General features: G+C 32.4%; 1 protein-coding gene across 8 annotated transcripts; it reads right to left on the minus strand.

Moving 5' to 3' along the window:
- Positions 1-448: 448 nt before the first annotated feature.
- LOC102615399 (uncharacterized) lies at positions 449-5,009 on the minus strand. Of its 8 annotated transcripts, none has more exons than XM_052441737.1 (13): positions 4,760-5,009; positions 4,215-4,324; positions 3,918-3,980; positions 3,216-3,793; positions 2,983-3,120; positions 2,407-2,898; positions 2,094-2,332; positions 1,919-2,003; positions 1,728-1,820; positions 1,485-1,580; positions 1,219-1,356; positions 942-1,127; positions 449-842 (listed from the first exon to the last, which is right to left on the minus strand). In XM_052441737.1, exons 3-13 carry the CDS (start codon positions 3,922-3,924, stop codon positions 621-623), a joined length of 2,274 nt encoding a protein of 757 aa, XP_052297697.1. In that variant the 5' UTR covers positions 3,925-3,980; positions 4,215-4,324; positions 4,760-5,009; the 3' UTR covers positions 449-620. The 8 variants fall into 8 exon arrangements, with proteins under 8 accessions (XP_052297697.1, XP_052297713.1, XP_052297682.1 ...); XM_052441753.1 differs by lacking the exon at positions 3,216-3,793 and adding an exon at positions 4,074-4,128; XM_052441722.1 differs by adding an exon at positions 4,074-4,128 and having other exon boundaries at positions 1,919-1,964; positions 3,216-3,980.
- Between the last annotated feature and the right edge of the window lie 11,846 nt (positions 5,010-16,855).

The following is a 16,855-nucleotide window of genomic DNA, read 5'->3' on the forward strand; positions in this document are numbered from 1 at the left end:
TTTGTTATCATCAAAATCAATATTATTAACATATTTATGTTAACAATTTTATCTTTCTTTTCTGGCACGAAATCGGCTTGCCGGTTGTCCGAAACCGCCAGGCCGGATTCGTTCCAGAGAGCTCTGGCACGAATCCGGCCTGGCATTTCGGCAAACCGGATATCTCTCTCTGTCTCAAACTGTTTTATCTTTTCTCTTGCTCACTCCAAAAGCCATCATTTTCAACCGTTTTGACATCAAATGGGTTTAGAAAAATCATTCCCATCATGCCTAATGTGTTTGGATAATTTTTAAGCAATGTGCTTGTCTTGAGATGCTGATGATTATTAGGGCGAGGTTTTTAAATTTTTGCAATTAGTTTTAAATCTTGCAATAGTGAGGGGAAGCAACCGTCACAATTGTAGTATGTGTTATGTCATCCTCAAAAATATATTATACAAATAGAGTGTGTGTCTTCGAAGTAGTATCCATGACATTTACTAATTTGAATACACTAATTAGAACAATGTTAGTGGTCAAACTACAAAAATCAGTGCACTAAATGAACAATTATGATTCCACAGTTAAACCTACAACAAAATGTGGAATTTCACACGAACCCAATGAAGAAGACCTAACATTTACGACCGTAATCTTTTTGGATTTTTTTTCCGACTTTTCCCTGGAGCTTTCGCGCCTATTCTATATGTGTTTGCCTTCAGCGTAGACGGTATGGCCCTTGCCTGGGCAGCATGCTCAGCAAATGTGACGTTTGCTTGAGCAAGCAATCCAGCTCGTGCTTCATTAAAGGCCGAGTCGATAAGTTGAACTGCTAGTCTTCCACGAACATCTTGGGAATCATGCTACGCATGTAACATACTATGTAATAAGTTCTTTTACTTGATCAATACAATAAGGAGACAACGAGTTAAAATATCTCTATTCAAATTTTTAATTGTTACCATATATGATTTGATAGGAATGAGCCCTGGAGTCTCCATGAATTTGATGACATAGATTCCACAATCAAATCCATTTGGTTGTTTCGGAACCCCCTCACCAGACCGAATAGGGAACCAAATGAATCGCGTTGATGGCTTGACATTTGGAGGTAACTTTGAATGAAAAATGGAATCAAGAGAATGTAACTGCGAAGTTCAAATCAAAATAGCAAATTAGATTATTGAATAATAAAAACCTACACCAAAGTGAGGAACGACATATACACATGTAACATACTATGCGTTCAGCTTGTTGCTCGCGTTTTCGATTACTTCGACCATCAGGAAGAGGGTCCCAAACCTCACCATAGCCTTCCTTCACATTCACGATGAACAGGAACCAATGAAAGGCACCATCGTTAATTGGAACATAAATCTAACAAAAAAAATCAGTCACCATCGATAATTGGAACATAAATCTAACAAATAAAAATAAGTATTTTTCTCATAGAAGATGTTTTACAAAAAGTAAAATTGTTCTCAGTAGAGAGTGTAGAAAGTAACCTTTTGGCACCTTTGAAAGTCTAGCATGAAAGGTTTTCCGACACTTGCTGCTTGTGCAAAACCATCAACGTCGGCTCCAACGGTAAGTGCTGATTGCTAAAAAAGAACAATAAGTAAACAAGTGATATGTCAATAAATGCACAAGTATTGAAAAATATCTTATTGTACAGAGCAATGTTTGAAAATTATTATAGATAAACAACAACTTCAATTCACATAGAAATAATAGTGGTGGATACTTACTGCATATATTGTCGGTAAATACCAGTTTATTGGTGCATCATTGCGTTTAGCCCGTTCATATAGTGTGAGGTGATATGCTATCATGGTGAGAATCTAAAACAGTGGTCAATAAGTGAGAACTTAGTATTTAATTTTGCAATAAAGCATCCAAACATATAGTACGATGATGTGCGTGCCAATGCACCACAAACCTCTCCACTCAGAGCCGTGTTAGGCAAAAGGCTCATGAAATTATGCCTGGAGATAAATTGATCATCAGTAGAGACAACGATTTCGCTGAAAACACAAACAAGTAATAAAGTGTTAGCTAATCAATATATATGTACAAGGGAATAAAAAATACAAAGCCTTATAAACCACAAGTACCTTCCGTTACCACCTTTATCAAATGCATATTGAATGAGCTTCAATTGGTCAAGAGAAAGGGGGTTATTTACATGGAAAGGACCAGCTTTAAACTTAGCCTTCGCTCCCCGAGACACTTTATCATAAGGAGAGAGTTGGTATCGTCCCGGCCTTCTGTTCCGTGCTGGTCGTGTTGCTGGTACGCTCATGCTAGTGGAGGTCTGGAACTCTTGCTTAGTGTCAAGTGGTTCAGCTAAATTCTATATATGTCCAGGGTCAAAATTAATTCATTATCATTAAAACTAAATTACAACTAAAGATCGCTTAGACAAACCTCTCCCTCCTCTCGAGGTTTTGGCGTTAAATGGAGATCATGTCCTCTATCAAATTGAAATGAATCGAGCGGAGTTTCACTAGTATGTGCAGTAGTCCCAATACAGCCCAACATAACATCAAAGGCTCGTAAACTTGCTTTCACTCTACGATCCACGGTGTCGTCATCACTGACCAAAATCATTTTCCCTTCAGTTTTTGACATTGTTTTTCCATCCGGAGATGTACGATTTTGACTTTTCACATTTGAAGGTGGATCGGGAGCAACTGGTTGTTTGCTTGATCCTCCGTGATACTTTGATGTCAACTCTCCCAATATTTTCTCTATATTTTCCAATCTCCGTTCAATGGTTTGGAACGACTCTTTGTTTTGTGCGACGAATGACCCAAACCTTTCCATTAGTAACTGAAAAGCATCATTATTCGCATTGTTCCACCCAGGAGGTTCTGCTTGTTCAGGCTTATGAAGCCGATCAGGGTCACGCATCGAAACCTAAAATAATTCATAAAATAATAACAATTTAGTCCAAAAATATGGTAATTGATTTCATTAAAATAGTATGCATGTATTTTATACCTTATTGCTTTTGATGCCACCAAGCTTTTTTTGCCATTTCAAGAATCGTCGAATCTCATCATTATTCCATACACTGATAGGACACATTGTTCTATCAATAGAAGGTCGATCATATACAACGGAGGAAAAGTAGAACAACTGTCCATCAATGGCAAAGTACGTATGTTATACACTGAAATAAGCAAAATACAAGAAACAAGAAACAATATATTTTTTCTTAATTAAATACGAACCTTTAAGAAAAGAACACAGCCGCTAACAGAGCTAACTTTATTCTCTTTAAACTTTTGCACACCTTCCCATAAAAAGGTAAAACACCAACTAGCCCAATTTTTTTCTCTAATTGAATTTGTATCTTTCAGTGCACGAAGATACAACGGATTAATGTATATTGCACTTGTGGGACATAAAATGGTTCCCAACGCAAAAAGACTAAAAAGTATCTTAAATTCATCATCAGAAGTTGAAGTATTCATTAGCCTTTTTTTCACCTCCGCTATATGAATTCCTCTAGGTCCACTACTATACACTACACGCAAATCAGTTATATCAACTGCTTGGTCATTTAAGTCCACACGTGTGCCTCCATCTCTAACCCCCATTATAGTTGCAAACACTGTAGGGCTTAAATTGTATTCTTTCCCATGTAGAATTATACTTTGCCTACCTACATCACATTGTTGAATTAGTGCTGCACATAACTCTTGTCTTAAGCGTCCACATTTTAGGTCAAGTAGACTTCCTAAGCCGGTTTCATTCACTGCTGCTTGTTGGTCACTTGAAAAAGATGAAACCACATCGGAGAATGAGGCTACACGACATCGAGATAGAAGGTTGCCACCATCAGTCTTCTCCTCATCAGATTCCTTAATATTTTTACTCGTACCACTATTTTCACTACTATTTGAGCTAGATATCTCATTCATATTACTAACCATCCATTGATGCCTCTCCTCGGGGGTTAGTTTCTTCCAATTTTGTGCAATATCAGCTCTAACCTACAACAATGATAATATATATACGATCAGTGGCATATCATTTTAGGCAAGAGAAAATTGAATATCCAGCAGGTCATTATTTTTGCTACATACCGTTTTATCCACCTTTTCTACCCCTAATAGCCTTAGTCGTTTTGCTTCTGCCTTACTGTGATCAATATTTTAAGTTACATTAATTAAAAAAATTGAACCTTAAACATAATGGGTACATAAATGCATATAAATTATACTTACAAATAGTATATCCATGCTTTTTTTTTCACTGCTTGCTTTTCCTGCCATAATGATTTTTCTTTCGATTTTTTCCTCTTACCATCAACAGATTCCATGTGTTCTTGTAAAATCTACAAGAAAGCAGTTAATAAACAACAATTACTGCCTCTCCCACACGTGTTGGTGCGACGGTGCCTATCGCACCAAAACACACCTCACACGTGCGATGGGCATTAACCGAAATGCATCTTGCATCAAACGAATGCATACGCCAAACTATCACACAAAGCTACCACACTCGAATGGTCAAGTCTAATTTTTTTCATCATCGAATTATTATAAAAAAAATTGAAAACACGCCTACAGCATTTTGTCAATAAAAAAAAAATTAACCTATTATCTTAAAAGATGACAAATAGTTCTATAGTTCTTTGTGGCATTTTGTCAAATATTATGTAAGCATTATATTTCTACACTATCATTAACAAATCCTTTTCCCCAAATATAACAAATTACAGATCTAAATCACTTTAACAAATACAAGGCTAAGTTTCAAGTTCAGTAACCTTGATAAGAAGAGTGAAAGTCGGAGCCGGGAGCTAGAGCGAAAGTGAGAGCAAGTTCGGGCGTGAGTGTGAGTTGGAAGAAAAGCCAAGACCAACAGCAACAACAACGGCGAGAATGGGAGCCTGAGTGTGAGCAAGAGCGGGAGTGGGAGTGTGAGCCGGAGTGGGAGCGGGAGTGTGAGCCGGAGTGGGAGAGTGACCAAGAACGAGACCGTGACAGTGTGAGGAATGTTCGGGGGGGAGAAAGGAGAAAGAGAGGGAGAAAGGGAGGGAGAAAGAGAGGAAGGGAGGGGAAAATATTTTGATTCAACCGGTTGCCTTATTTTTTTCCTGTTTTTGTTCATTTTTTCTCTTTTTTTTTTTATTAAAACCACAACCGTTGGATTCAAACAAGCTGAATCCAACGGTTTAAGTTTGGCCCCTGCACCATACAGGGATTTCATGCCCTGCATGGTAGCCGTGTCCTGGAGGCAGCGATGCCCATGTTTTCTTTAAGTAGTCAGAGACAGAAAGTGAGCAATAAGGCTGCCCCTTCTTGTGTACTTATTTTCAATAATATTATTATATCATACTAATCTAATTTCAATATTATTAGGCTTGTTTCTAAATTTTAATAATATTTTTGAGACATCATTTCTTCTTATATATATATATATTTTCCTGAATTAAATTGTACACTATGGACATGTATTGCAGCATGTATTAAGAGGGTGTATATTGTATTTATTTTCTAAACGAATGTTTGGTAAATTTATTTAATTGATTTGTATTGTATGAAAAAGTGAAATTAATACAGATTTGGGTGGGTAACCCCAGGGTCTTTATTAGCCTGGTCAATAAAATTAAAAATACAACAAACATAAAAGAACCCAAAACTTAGATCATTTTCTATCTTACTTCTCAAAACAAATTCAAGGATAAATTTTCATCAAATCCTTTTGTTAAAGGTAATTCCATCGCTTAACTTTAGGAAATTTTTATCCAAAATTTAAAAAAAAAAATCCACATCAATTTTAGAGAAAATTTGGTCTTGCTTCTGCATTCTTATGAAAGATTTTCATAAGTTTTATGGGTTCTCTTTCATTCGCTATGTACGGTTAGTTCATATTTTTGCTTGGACACAAAATAATTATCATGCATTAGTCGCTCTAAAAAAAATATGGTGGTTGCTATTTGTTTGTTGAATTCCTTTTTTATGGTCATGACTTGAGCAATTGAAAAAAAAAAAAAAAAGGCCATGCGACTTATATCTTGGCTTATATTGAGTGATGATTATGATAAGTACAAATATAATATTTGTTATATCATGAGCGAATAATTACGATAAAGATTCTAATGTTAATACTTCAGTATTCAAGATTAAGTATGATTAAAGTAAATATAAGACAATTGATAATAATACAATACAGCACGGTGCCATTTATTTTGTATTTTATATAACAAGCCATTTTAATACATGCCATCTTAATACATTCAATTCAATACAATATAATACAATCCCATCAGAAGCATCCTATGCGTGCCCTTATATGCACTTATGCTATCTAAGGAAAGAAAATATACAACGAAGTAAATAATACACATGACAGGTATGAGCACAAGAATTGAGCTAGCATAGAATTTTTTTTTTTTTTTTTTTGGACATAGAGTCAAATTAAGGGTATGCTTGGAATAGGCGCCATTCAAAAAGAGTTTTCACTAAAAGATTTATAAGTAAAGCTTTTATTTTAATAAAAAAAAATTATTTATTAATTGTTATTTACAAGTTTTAGAAAAGAAAAAAAAAATGTATTTTATGGTTGTGCCCTATAAACCCTACTGAGACGTAGTTCAATTGACTATAAAGCTTTGTGAGGTGTAAGGGTTTATACTGGATAAGATTTCTTATCCTTCTTCAAACTTTCTGTTTTTTTTATAATAATAATAAAAAAAGTTATATCATGTGAAGAACGAAGTAAAATTATTAAAAAAAAAAAGTAGCGCACATTAAGTAATTTAATTATTCAATAAAAATTCAACAACCTCGAAGTCTAATTTTTTTTTTTTTTATAACTTCTCTTTGTGTATATAGGATTCCCCTTAGGTGCAACTGTGGCACGGTGCCACTGTTGCACCTAGCCGTTGGATGCAGTTGGATGTCAGTGGATCCCACCAATCCAACTGCATCCAACGGCTAGGTGCAACTGTGGCACGGTGCCACTGTTGCACCGTAGCCTTATCCGTGTATATATATTCGTCATGATTAACAAATTTGATTTAATAATAAAACTTACAGATGACGTGTTCTGCTGTGAAGAAGAATGTGAATATTTTGTTGACATTGAAAGGTAAAATCAATATTAAAAAAAAAAGAAAAAAAAAACTCACGAGAATCAAGAGTCCTAGGGTCAATGTCACTGGTTACAACAAACGCGGACAAATTCTGCTTTATCAAATACCGTAATTCCTTTCAAATTTCGTGAACTATTACAATGAAAATGATTTAAATTGTGTAAAGTATAATTTGTAACATAGCACAAAATAAAAATAAGATAACAAGAAATTCATGCCCATTAGTCTATTACGTTCACATTCATTAAACTTTTTGTGGGGCAAATTAATTCCTACATTGATGAATACTGGATGGAAAATTCTGATGGTATATACTGTAATAATATTTCAGTGTAAATGATTTATAAAGGCATGACTAATGGAAAAAAAAAGGGTAAATAATTGTCTTTGTAAAAATAATAAAGTTAAAATAATAATAGATCTTTTTTTTTGTTTTTGTCCTCAAAGATTAAATATCAATAAAGTTCACGCATTCTCCGTGAAAAATATGCAGAATTAAAAAGAAGAATTGCCATTATTATCATCTAAAATGGGAACTAATAAATTGACGTCTGCAGAACTCTCAATTCTTTTGCACAAAAAAAACCCACTTTATCAGCAGTTGGATAGCTCTGTACGTGTGCATGTTTTTAGCATTCGTTCAAATGGAAAATGGCAGCCTGTGCCTGTTTCATTCGTTTAATTTTCTTTATGCTTTTCGCCCTAAAAGCAAAAGAGGAAACCAGCTTCTTTCTTTGATCTTGAATATATATTCTCAAGTTTATTATTATTATTATTATTATTATTTCATTCGTTCGCACAATAATAACGCTTATCGACAGTTGAATGATTTCGAAAGGGAAATTTGAAAAGATTAAGAACTCTAATGTGCATGTATTTTGGGACTGTATGATTGTTGACTTTCCCATTAATGCGGCAGTTCAATGCATCCCCATTCATTTGGGTCTTTACATAACCCCTTTTTCTCTACAGAGAAAAGAATTATTCAGAAAGTGAGCCGAATTAATGAGATAATAACCAGCCAAGTGATGTAACTTATGAATTATAAGTCAAAATAAATTAAATTAAATCAATGGAGTAATCAGAATTTCCCCGACAGCTGGCTGCATCTTAATTAATTTCCTGGCATGCATGTATGGATAGATATTATGAATTTTCATTTTTCCTCTCGTTGACTGATCACGAGAACGCATAAGAATGAATTCTAGTGATCAAGATAAATTTCATTGGCATACGCAATAAGTGAGACATCACGTACGAGAGAGGATGATGCTTTCCAAAAGCATACGTTTTTGCACAAGTCAAAGCAAAAACAATTAATACATACACTGCACCATGAACATAATATTTGCATTGCCGTGGAGATCGATATGATATTTTTGCTGTCACTTGTCAAAGTCGGAGCATCTAGGGTTCAAAGCCAATGAAAGCCTATATAATGAAGCTGCGTTATTATGACCATGTTCTTTTCCACTGTGTAAAATAAAACCAAAAGACAAAAAGCATTGTATTTGCCCTTTTCTTGGAAATTACTCACTGGACAATTTAAAGCTTTATTGTTGATTTGGTACACACACCATTGCACAAACCAAATTATTGCTTGCCTACTGTGACTAAGCACAGCACATGGTTTCTGTTTGTACAAGTAATTAATTCTCCTTTTCAAAAGCTGAAACCTTACCGTCTTGCATGTAATTGTGTCTCTTTCTCAATACTGGCACTGTAATCCCACCCATTGTTTTTGACTAAGGCCATGGCCTGCCGGGTCTCTCAACTCTTGACAATTAAAAATATCTCTTTTAAAGCCATCACTCTTGTGGGAGACAATTTGAATTCGAAAATGTTCTTGCTTAGTATTTGCACTTACAATTAATTCACTATTTTTATATAGTGATAGACACTTTCTCGTCTCATTATTAAAATTAAGAATCCAAATCTCCTTCTTAATATGTGATGTGGGAGTAATTTTCATCATTTTAAACAGTTTAGATAGATTCTGACGACCATTGGTCTAGGCTTAAGGTTCTACCACATTATTTTAATTTTTATAATTTAAAATAGATTTATTTTAAATTTATTTTTACCTAACTTAACCTGATAAAAAAAAAAATGAGTCCTCAAGCCCAAAGAGTTGAAGGACTGCATCCAATAATATGTCCTAAATCTAAATAAGATAAAACAAAATAAGTTCTAATCCTCACCAAACTCTAATCCCACAAGATATGAAATAAGTTTTCCTAAATTAATTATACTAATGATTATTTCAGTATTTCTCTTATACAAAGAGGTTACCACTCGAATGTAGAAATATACATATACATACATACATATATAAGATATATTAGAAGAGAAGTATAATATCCTTCAAGTCTTTTATCTTCTTTTGTTATCGTGATGCACTCCCAATCTTTAACTCAAAATTCACCAATTAAAAAAAAAAACATAAAAACACTTGAACTTGAATTTAATTAGTTTCCATGACTTACAAAAAATTATATAAAATTAACGGTATTAACGTAACCCGAGGATGAGGTCAGTGGCGGATTTAGAAAAATAATTTATCGGGGGCTAAATTAAATAATAGTAAAATATAAAAAATTAAAATTTTCATATATAAAACATTTATAATTAATCTCTACGCATTTTTATATTTTAAAAATATTATGCAATAAACTCATTATTAATATTATTAAATTTATTGTTTCTTATATAAACAACCAAACTATCACGTATCCCATCCGATTCCAAAGATGATTCTTCATCAGTTTTATTACTGAAAACGTTTGTTCTACTATTATTATATAGACTGGAAGAATTAACCATATTTTTTAGAATAGAAAATATTTTGAGTAGTGGGCTATCATTATTTTTAATTAAAATATATGTTTTTATATTTATTAATAGTCAAAGTTTAAATTTTATGGGGTTTATATTTTATAGTGGCTATTTTAATAAATTTAATGGAGCTAATTAGAAAATTAATTTTTTTTTAAAAAAAAAAAATTTTTTGGCCAGTGGGCTATCATTATTTTTAATTAATTTTTTGAGCCCCCACTGGTCATGTGCAGCATCCGCCTCTGGATGAGGTGTTATTATAACTTTCTTGGTAAATGAAAGAATAAATATAAAACTCCACTGTTGTATTACTATCAATTATGCTAACTATATAAGTAATATGTAATTGTTTTTTTTCCCCTATTCATTCAAATATCACATGAAACACGTGTTTATTGGATTACCGATTACGTGCCATTTCAGACAAGCTTAAGTCCGAACCACCTTCTTGATAGAGCTTATTACAAGTAAAATTGAATTGGCGCCTTCGAGAAAGATCATAATTAAAATTTGATGAGCCTCCCGACTCTGTAATTCTATTGTTAAAGAAGCTTCAAGAACTAACTAAACGGCTTATCGGCATTCATGTTCTCAAGTCGTCGTCGTCATCATCTGTATTTTCAAAACTTTCATGGTTATTTCTTTGAAATTAATGCTAATATTTTTTTTGTCAAAAACATAGTGGCGGCAGTAAACCTTTGGTCGGATTAAACTCCATATGTCTCAAGATTGGTGTGTTTTGAGGTCAAGGATTGGGACCTTTGTGTCTTCAACTTTCAAATTATCCCATGTTCTCAAATTTTTTGTTGTCTCCTGAATCATAATGGGTTTAATAACCTTTGGACCCCTTAGCTTGTTACAATTTATGATACAAGGTATAAATGAGCTGTTTGTATTAAATAGGTCCGTATTTTACGTTCAAATGACCATAGTATCCTTACGATGTTGAATTGCGGTTGGTAAAACTTAAAGCTAGAGGGAGTTTCAGTCATTTTAAATTTTAAATAAATATTAAGGACCTATTCAAAGTAAATGGATAAAACAATGTTTCATTTTAAGAAACCATAAAACAGTTTGGATTCGAATGTTAATTTACTCCGAATACAAATTGAATTCTTTCAAATATCTTGCGCTAAACCAATCAGCCTTTGGTCGAATAGGAAAGTACTTGTTTCAGCCTACATAAAAATATTATGGGGATTAATTTTAATCCTTCATCAATTATTTTATTTTTAAAATTTTGAAAATACTTAATATAATCTGACTGTAAATACTAGTTGTTCCATCGAAGGGCATGGCTCTTGCCTGTCGAGTCTCCTATTATTTCGAATTTTTCAAAAAAAAAAAATTGGAGTAACCACATACACTTTCTCATAAATAATAGTTGTGTTTTTTTTTTAATGTCCCATTAAAGATTCTAACGATTATTCTTACATTTGAATCCCAATGATAGTAAAAATCTATTTACAACTGTTATATTTTGTAAGTTATTGATATTTACTAATTTTCATGAATTATAATTTTGTTTCTCACTATGATAAATGTTAATGCATGATTAATATTATAGCTACAAATAAATTATTATATTAGTTGAGATTGGGATTGTAGCCAAACTCTTTTTTCAAACCCATATCTCAATACAAACCACTTGGGCTAAGCCCAAGTGGCTAGAGCCACTCCCTCACAAATGTGAGGGAAGTTGTTCGAGCCTCCGCAGACGCATTGCAAGAGTTTAATTTAAATGTCATTCCTTGGAGTCTCAGAGCTTGAGTGAAGGCAGTCTTTCTCCCAGGCTGGGAGTTGACGTCCCTCGAATATATTGAGAGGGTTAAAAATCTGAGCGGTGCCATATCAGCATTAATGTCAACAGGTCTCAGTATATATATATATGATTGTACATATCAGTTATACTCTCATGTAATATGAGTTGTAATTTGAGCAATAGTCTCATGTCATAAAAAAAACCCCATATCTCAATAAATTTAAAATGCCGTCCGTTTTACGGCTTTATTAGTTTACTTTTTTTTAAAAAAAATCCAACAGAAAAAATTTCCTGAAGTGATATGATAATCACTTTTTTTTTATTTAATGATCTAAATGGTAAACTTTATTTATTTTTTTTTTCAAAAAAAGGGATGTGGAATCACTGAAAATGAGTCTGTTTCATCCGTTAACTAAATCGTTTCAAGTCGTACTAGATTTTTTTTTTTTTTTTTTGTATCATTTTCATGCATGAACTAAATACTTAAGATTAATTAAGCTGATTATGAAATTGTGGGGTAAGAGAAGGGAATCTATCTCATTGCCTTTTTAATTTATAGTTCAGTTATATGTGTTATAATTCATAAAGCAAAGTGCAAAGGGGAGATGAATCATCATTCGAAAAACGAAATTAAGAACAAATCTAATTAATTTGCTTTTTCAACGGCAGCCAAAGTTTTTGTTTACTCAGGTAGTGGATGAGAATGAAAGTTAGGTTTTGTCATAGAGACTTTATTATCAAGATATTTATTTATATTTGTCAAATTGTTGTTCTATCATCGATGATAAAGTGGGCTGATTAAAGGCAAGGTTCATGCATATATGTAGCAAACCTTAGCTTACTTATAAAGTAAATTTGTTTTATCTATCTTTTTTTTAATTTTTTCTCTGTTGATATTAACTCGATTCAGGGCCCTGTACGTTGTATGGCAAATATTTTAAGTCAACATATTTGTTTCGAGCATTTTCCATCATACTCCTGTGGGCTCAAAACTCTTTGAGGACAGACAACATGATTCTTGTTGTTGATTAATTTCCTTGTTTCTTAAACCAGATAATTAATTATTAATTATTGCAAGTTAACAGTGGCCTCATAACTTAAACCATATGAGCTCCGTCACCCACTGTCATCATAAATGAAAATCATCAGAGTGCCGACGTTGGCATGTTTTAAAAAAATAATTTTTTTCTTCAAATCTTTAAGATTAGGTATTAATTTTTAGTCGCTCATCATATTTTCTGAAATGACTTTAAATATATTTTTTTTGGTTAGTATAATCTGATATTATTTTTTGAGGACAAACAAAAAAAATCATGAATAATATTTACCAGTACTCCTCATACAAATAAAAAAAAACATTTAATAGGAGTAACAACAGGATACAATGATCATTTGAAAATTGACATCTAAACTTAAAGACTGAGAGAAATTTATCGTGTTGTAAAATATAAATTGAGGACTAAATATTACTACCAAAACTTAATCTAACATTGTGTTATTTTAAACCATACGAATGTGGACAAGAAATTCCTGTGTAATAAATATCTACTTCGTAAGGTAACAAAGGAAGTATGAAAAATTGAAAATCAGGGTATGTTTGAAAGTGAGGTGCTGTACCTTTTAAGTTGCAGCTGATGTGGAGTAAAAATTATAGCTGTGGAGTACAAGTTGAAAAAAAAAATGTTAAGCTACCAACACCCAACTATAAATGTTATCAAATACCTTAGTAGTTAAGCTTTGACAACCCAACTACCTCACTACACTCTCAAATGAGCCCTCAATTTGTACATCATATATCCAACTCAACTCCATGAACAAGTATGGGGAAGAGGGTGATTGAAGAAAGTCAAGATCTCAAATCATGTGCTGCACAGGAGATGGTCCGTTTCTTGCAAAAGCTGTGAGTCGCACATGCTCAAACACCAATTTTGCCATACGTGAGCATACATCCCATGTGTTTGAAGCCAAAAAAGGTGTCCAAAATTATGACTTTATTATGAAAGAGGAAAAAAAAAAAAAAAGAACTTGGCAAGAAATCAAAAATTAATTTTACTTGTGGTGGAATGGAATGTAAAAAGAATCGATTAGTTGTGATTGGGGGTGTAGGGACGGGAGTGTTTGGTTGATGGAAATTTTGAAATCGATGAAATAATTATACGAACTTTGAATTCATTCATTATTAATTGGTTTGAAAATATCTAGTTCAGTCTAGCTACCTAGGACTTCAGCTTATTAATTACCAACATTTATAACTAGCTAACAACAATTCATTGATTAATTAGAGCATCACTTGTGGCGACACAAACGATTTTTATGTGTACATAAATCAATAATGACCACGGAAAATATTATGGAAATCTATCAAATTCCTCTAATCATGATTTTTTAGAGAAATTGAGCGAAGCCACTCTATTTTTGTTCTTTTTATTGGTGACATGAAGCTTTCACATTTTAAAATCCACAAGAACTCTCTAAGAATAATAATATTCTATTAACTATTAATTATTTGGTTTTTTTTTACTTCAAAATTATTGTTAATGATGCATTTACGTTATAAATGAAAGATTCTAAAGAGCAATAGAAAAAAGATTTTAAAAAGTTATTTTTATTTATTCACGAGTACAAATGCTTCTATTTATATAAAGATTGCAAATATTAAAAGAAGATGCTCAAATTATAATCATTGGGATTTTTTTTATTGATCATCAATCTTAACTTCTCAGTGATTTATTATTGTCTTCATCTTCATGCTTGCCTTAACTTTTCTCACTTAGAAATGGATCATACCGTTTAGCATTATAACATTAGGTAAGTTATAGTGAGTGTTAAAACATAAAAGAGAATTGTTAATTTCGTCCCAAAAAAAAAAAAAGATAAATTTTGATTATTTTGCCATAAAACAACCATTAATCAACATAATGAAACAGAGAGAAATCTCGTGGGTTTTTCCGATATATAAATTATATGCACATTAGAGTTTGATAAAATATTTTAAGTTGAAAATAATAGATATAGCCATATAGGGTTTAAAGTCCATTCTATGGGTGGGGAAGCAGTTGGGTTACCGTCTAAATTACTTTAAAAAAGCTTATATATATATATAATAACACGTCTAGAAAAATAGAAAAAATAGAGCATCCATTGTCGGCAGTCGGCAGGAAATTTTTTCAAAGATTTTCTCATTTCTCACTTATGCCTGTGAGTTAAACGTTATTCAATTCATTAGAGAAAATATACAGACGAAATCCAATGAGGTTTCAATGTGTACATGTTGATTTTGAAGTCAGCAGACTCAGCACATTCCTCGATAATCACAATTCGACGACTGCATGAAGCTTATGAATTATAATATCGATGCTAAGTTAATCTTTTTTCACTTCAAACAAAACTCGGAGATTATGCTAATTTCACACCCCAAAAAGAAAAAAAAGAAAGTCTAATGAATATTTTAAAGGCCTTTTTATAATGTTATATGAAGAGAGACAGAACCCAAAAAGTAAATGCCCGATTTAATCAAAGCGACTAATGACATTATATAACCTTGTATACATTCGGTCCCAGAGTGACCTAAGGTGGGGTAATTGTGGTTGGATTTTTATGGTTTTGTGGGGGCATTATTTTTACATATTAGTTACAATTTAATGATTTTATTTCTGTTGTCGTTGCTAAAATGTTATAAGCAGGCAGTTTGGTCGGGCCACATTTGACCCAATAAAATTTTAAGTGGGGTGGGGTAAATAACAATCAAACTCCTTATTGTCTGCTTAGAATTTAAATAAATCAGTAATTTTCACAATCGATCGAACAAATTAAATTATCTCAAATCTTCGGTTTTATTATTTAGGCTTCTTAATCATCATTGATGGTTAAAATTGACTTATCATCATATTAATTTGACTGTCTCATTGCCGTAACTCAGATTAGTTTGATCCCACATTCACTTGAGTTTTAGTAATAATAAAAATTTAATGAATGAGATTTCTCATCTCCATCCAAACCTTTTACTAAAAAAAAGAAAGAATAAACCTTATTAACCAAATTCACCCAACCCCCCCCCCCCCCCCCCCCCCAACCAAAAAAAAAATAGAAAAGAAATTTTTTTGTTCTTTTGTAATTTAGTTTATCACATATTTTAAAAGTGTTAAGAGAAAATTTACGGGGGATTTAGTTAGGCCCAACGAAATAAGGGGGGCCAAAGTATCCAGCCCGTGTCTATCTTTGGAGGGTTAATTTAACATGGGTTCTGGAACTGGAACACATCCAAGTCTGTTACGAGACTAATCACTGGCTAATTAGTATATTGCGTAATATAGTATTGAGAGAAGTTTTAAATCTGATCACGCTTTCGTTTTATTTTAGTAATAATTAACTCCTCACTATCATGGTTTTTGAAGATACAGCATTTAAACTTAAGCAAAAAGCAGAGGTTGCGCATAACCTATTAGCTATATGCCTATTGTCAGGTTTGATTGGCTTGTTTGAAGTTTAAACTTTAAAGTACTACTTGAAATTAAGGTATTGTAGTTTAAAAGTCATAATTGTTGTTAAAAAAAGAAATTATAAGTATGAAATAAAAGTTTACGGTGTGTGGTAAATATAAATTTTAAATAATAATTTTGACAAAAATGGTAAAGAGATGATAAGTTTTTATTATACAAGTGTTCAGTGGCGAAGCTAGTATTGTTTTATGGGGTGGGCTATTAGATTTATTTATTTTTTTTAAGTATTAATAAAGTTAAATTTATAAATTATACTTAACTTTAAAAAAAAAAAAAAAAAAAGCTTACTCGGGCTGCAGCCCGGGTTAGCCCACTCTTACCTTCGCCCCTGCAAGTGTTGAAAAAAATTCAACTTAATTCTAAATTACATAAGTAATTTTTATTTTATAACTACAATTTTTTTCCGCAGCTATCAATACCAAATATGGTCTCATTCTTGGCTGCTCTAGAGTCAAAGGGAGTGCTTTTTATAGTACATTATTTACTATTTCCAAATTCTTATAAGGTGATTTTTGGAAGAAGCCAAGAAAACAAAATTAAAAGTTAAAAATCAAAGAAAAAGAAAAGACATGTACTGTTCGTTTTCGTTGTTTTTATGTTACTTATAAATGTGGAAAAATCTTGAATACTTTCAGTATATACTGTTTCATTAGTTGAATTATTACTTGA

The sequence above is a fragment of the Citrus sinensis genome, chromosome 1 (genome assembly GCF_022201045.2).
Source record: "Citrus sinensis cultivar Valencia sweet orange chromosome 1, DVS_A1.0, whole genome shotgun sequence".
In the NCBI taxonomy this organism is placed as follows: domain Eukaryota; kingdom Viridiplantae; phylum Streptophyta; class Magnoliopsida; order Sapindales; family Rutaceae; genus Citrus; species Citrus sinensis.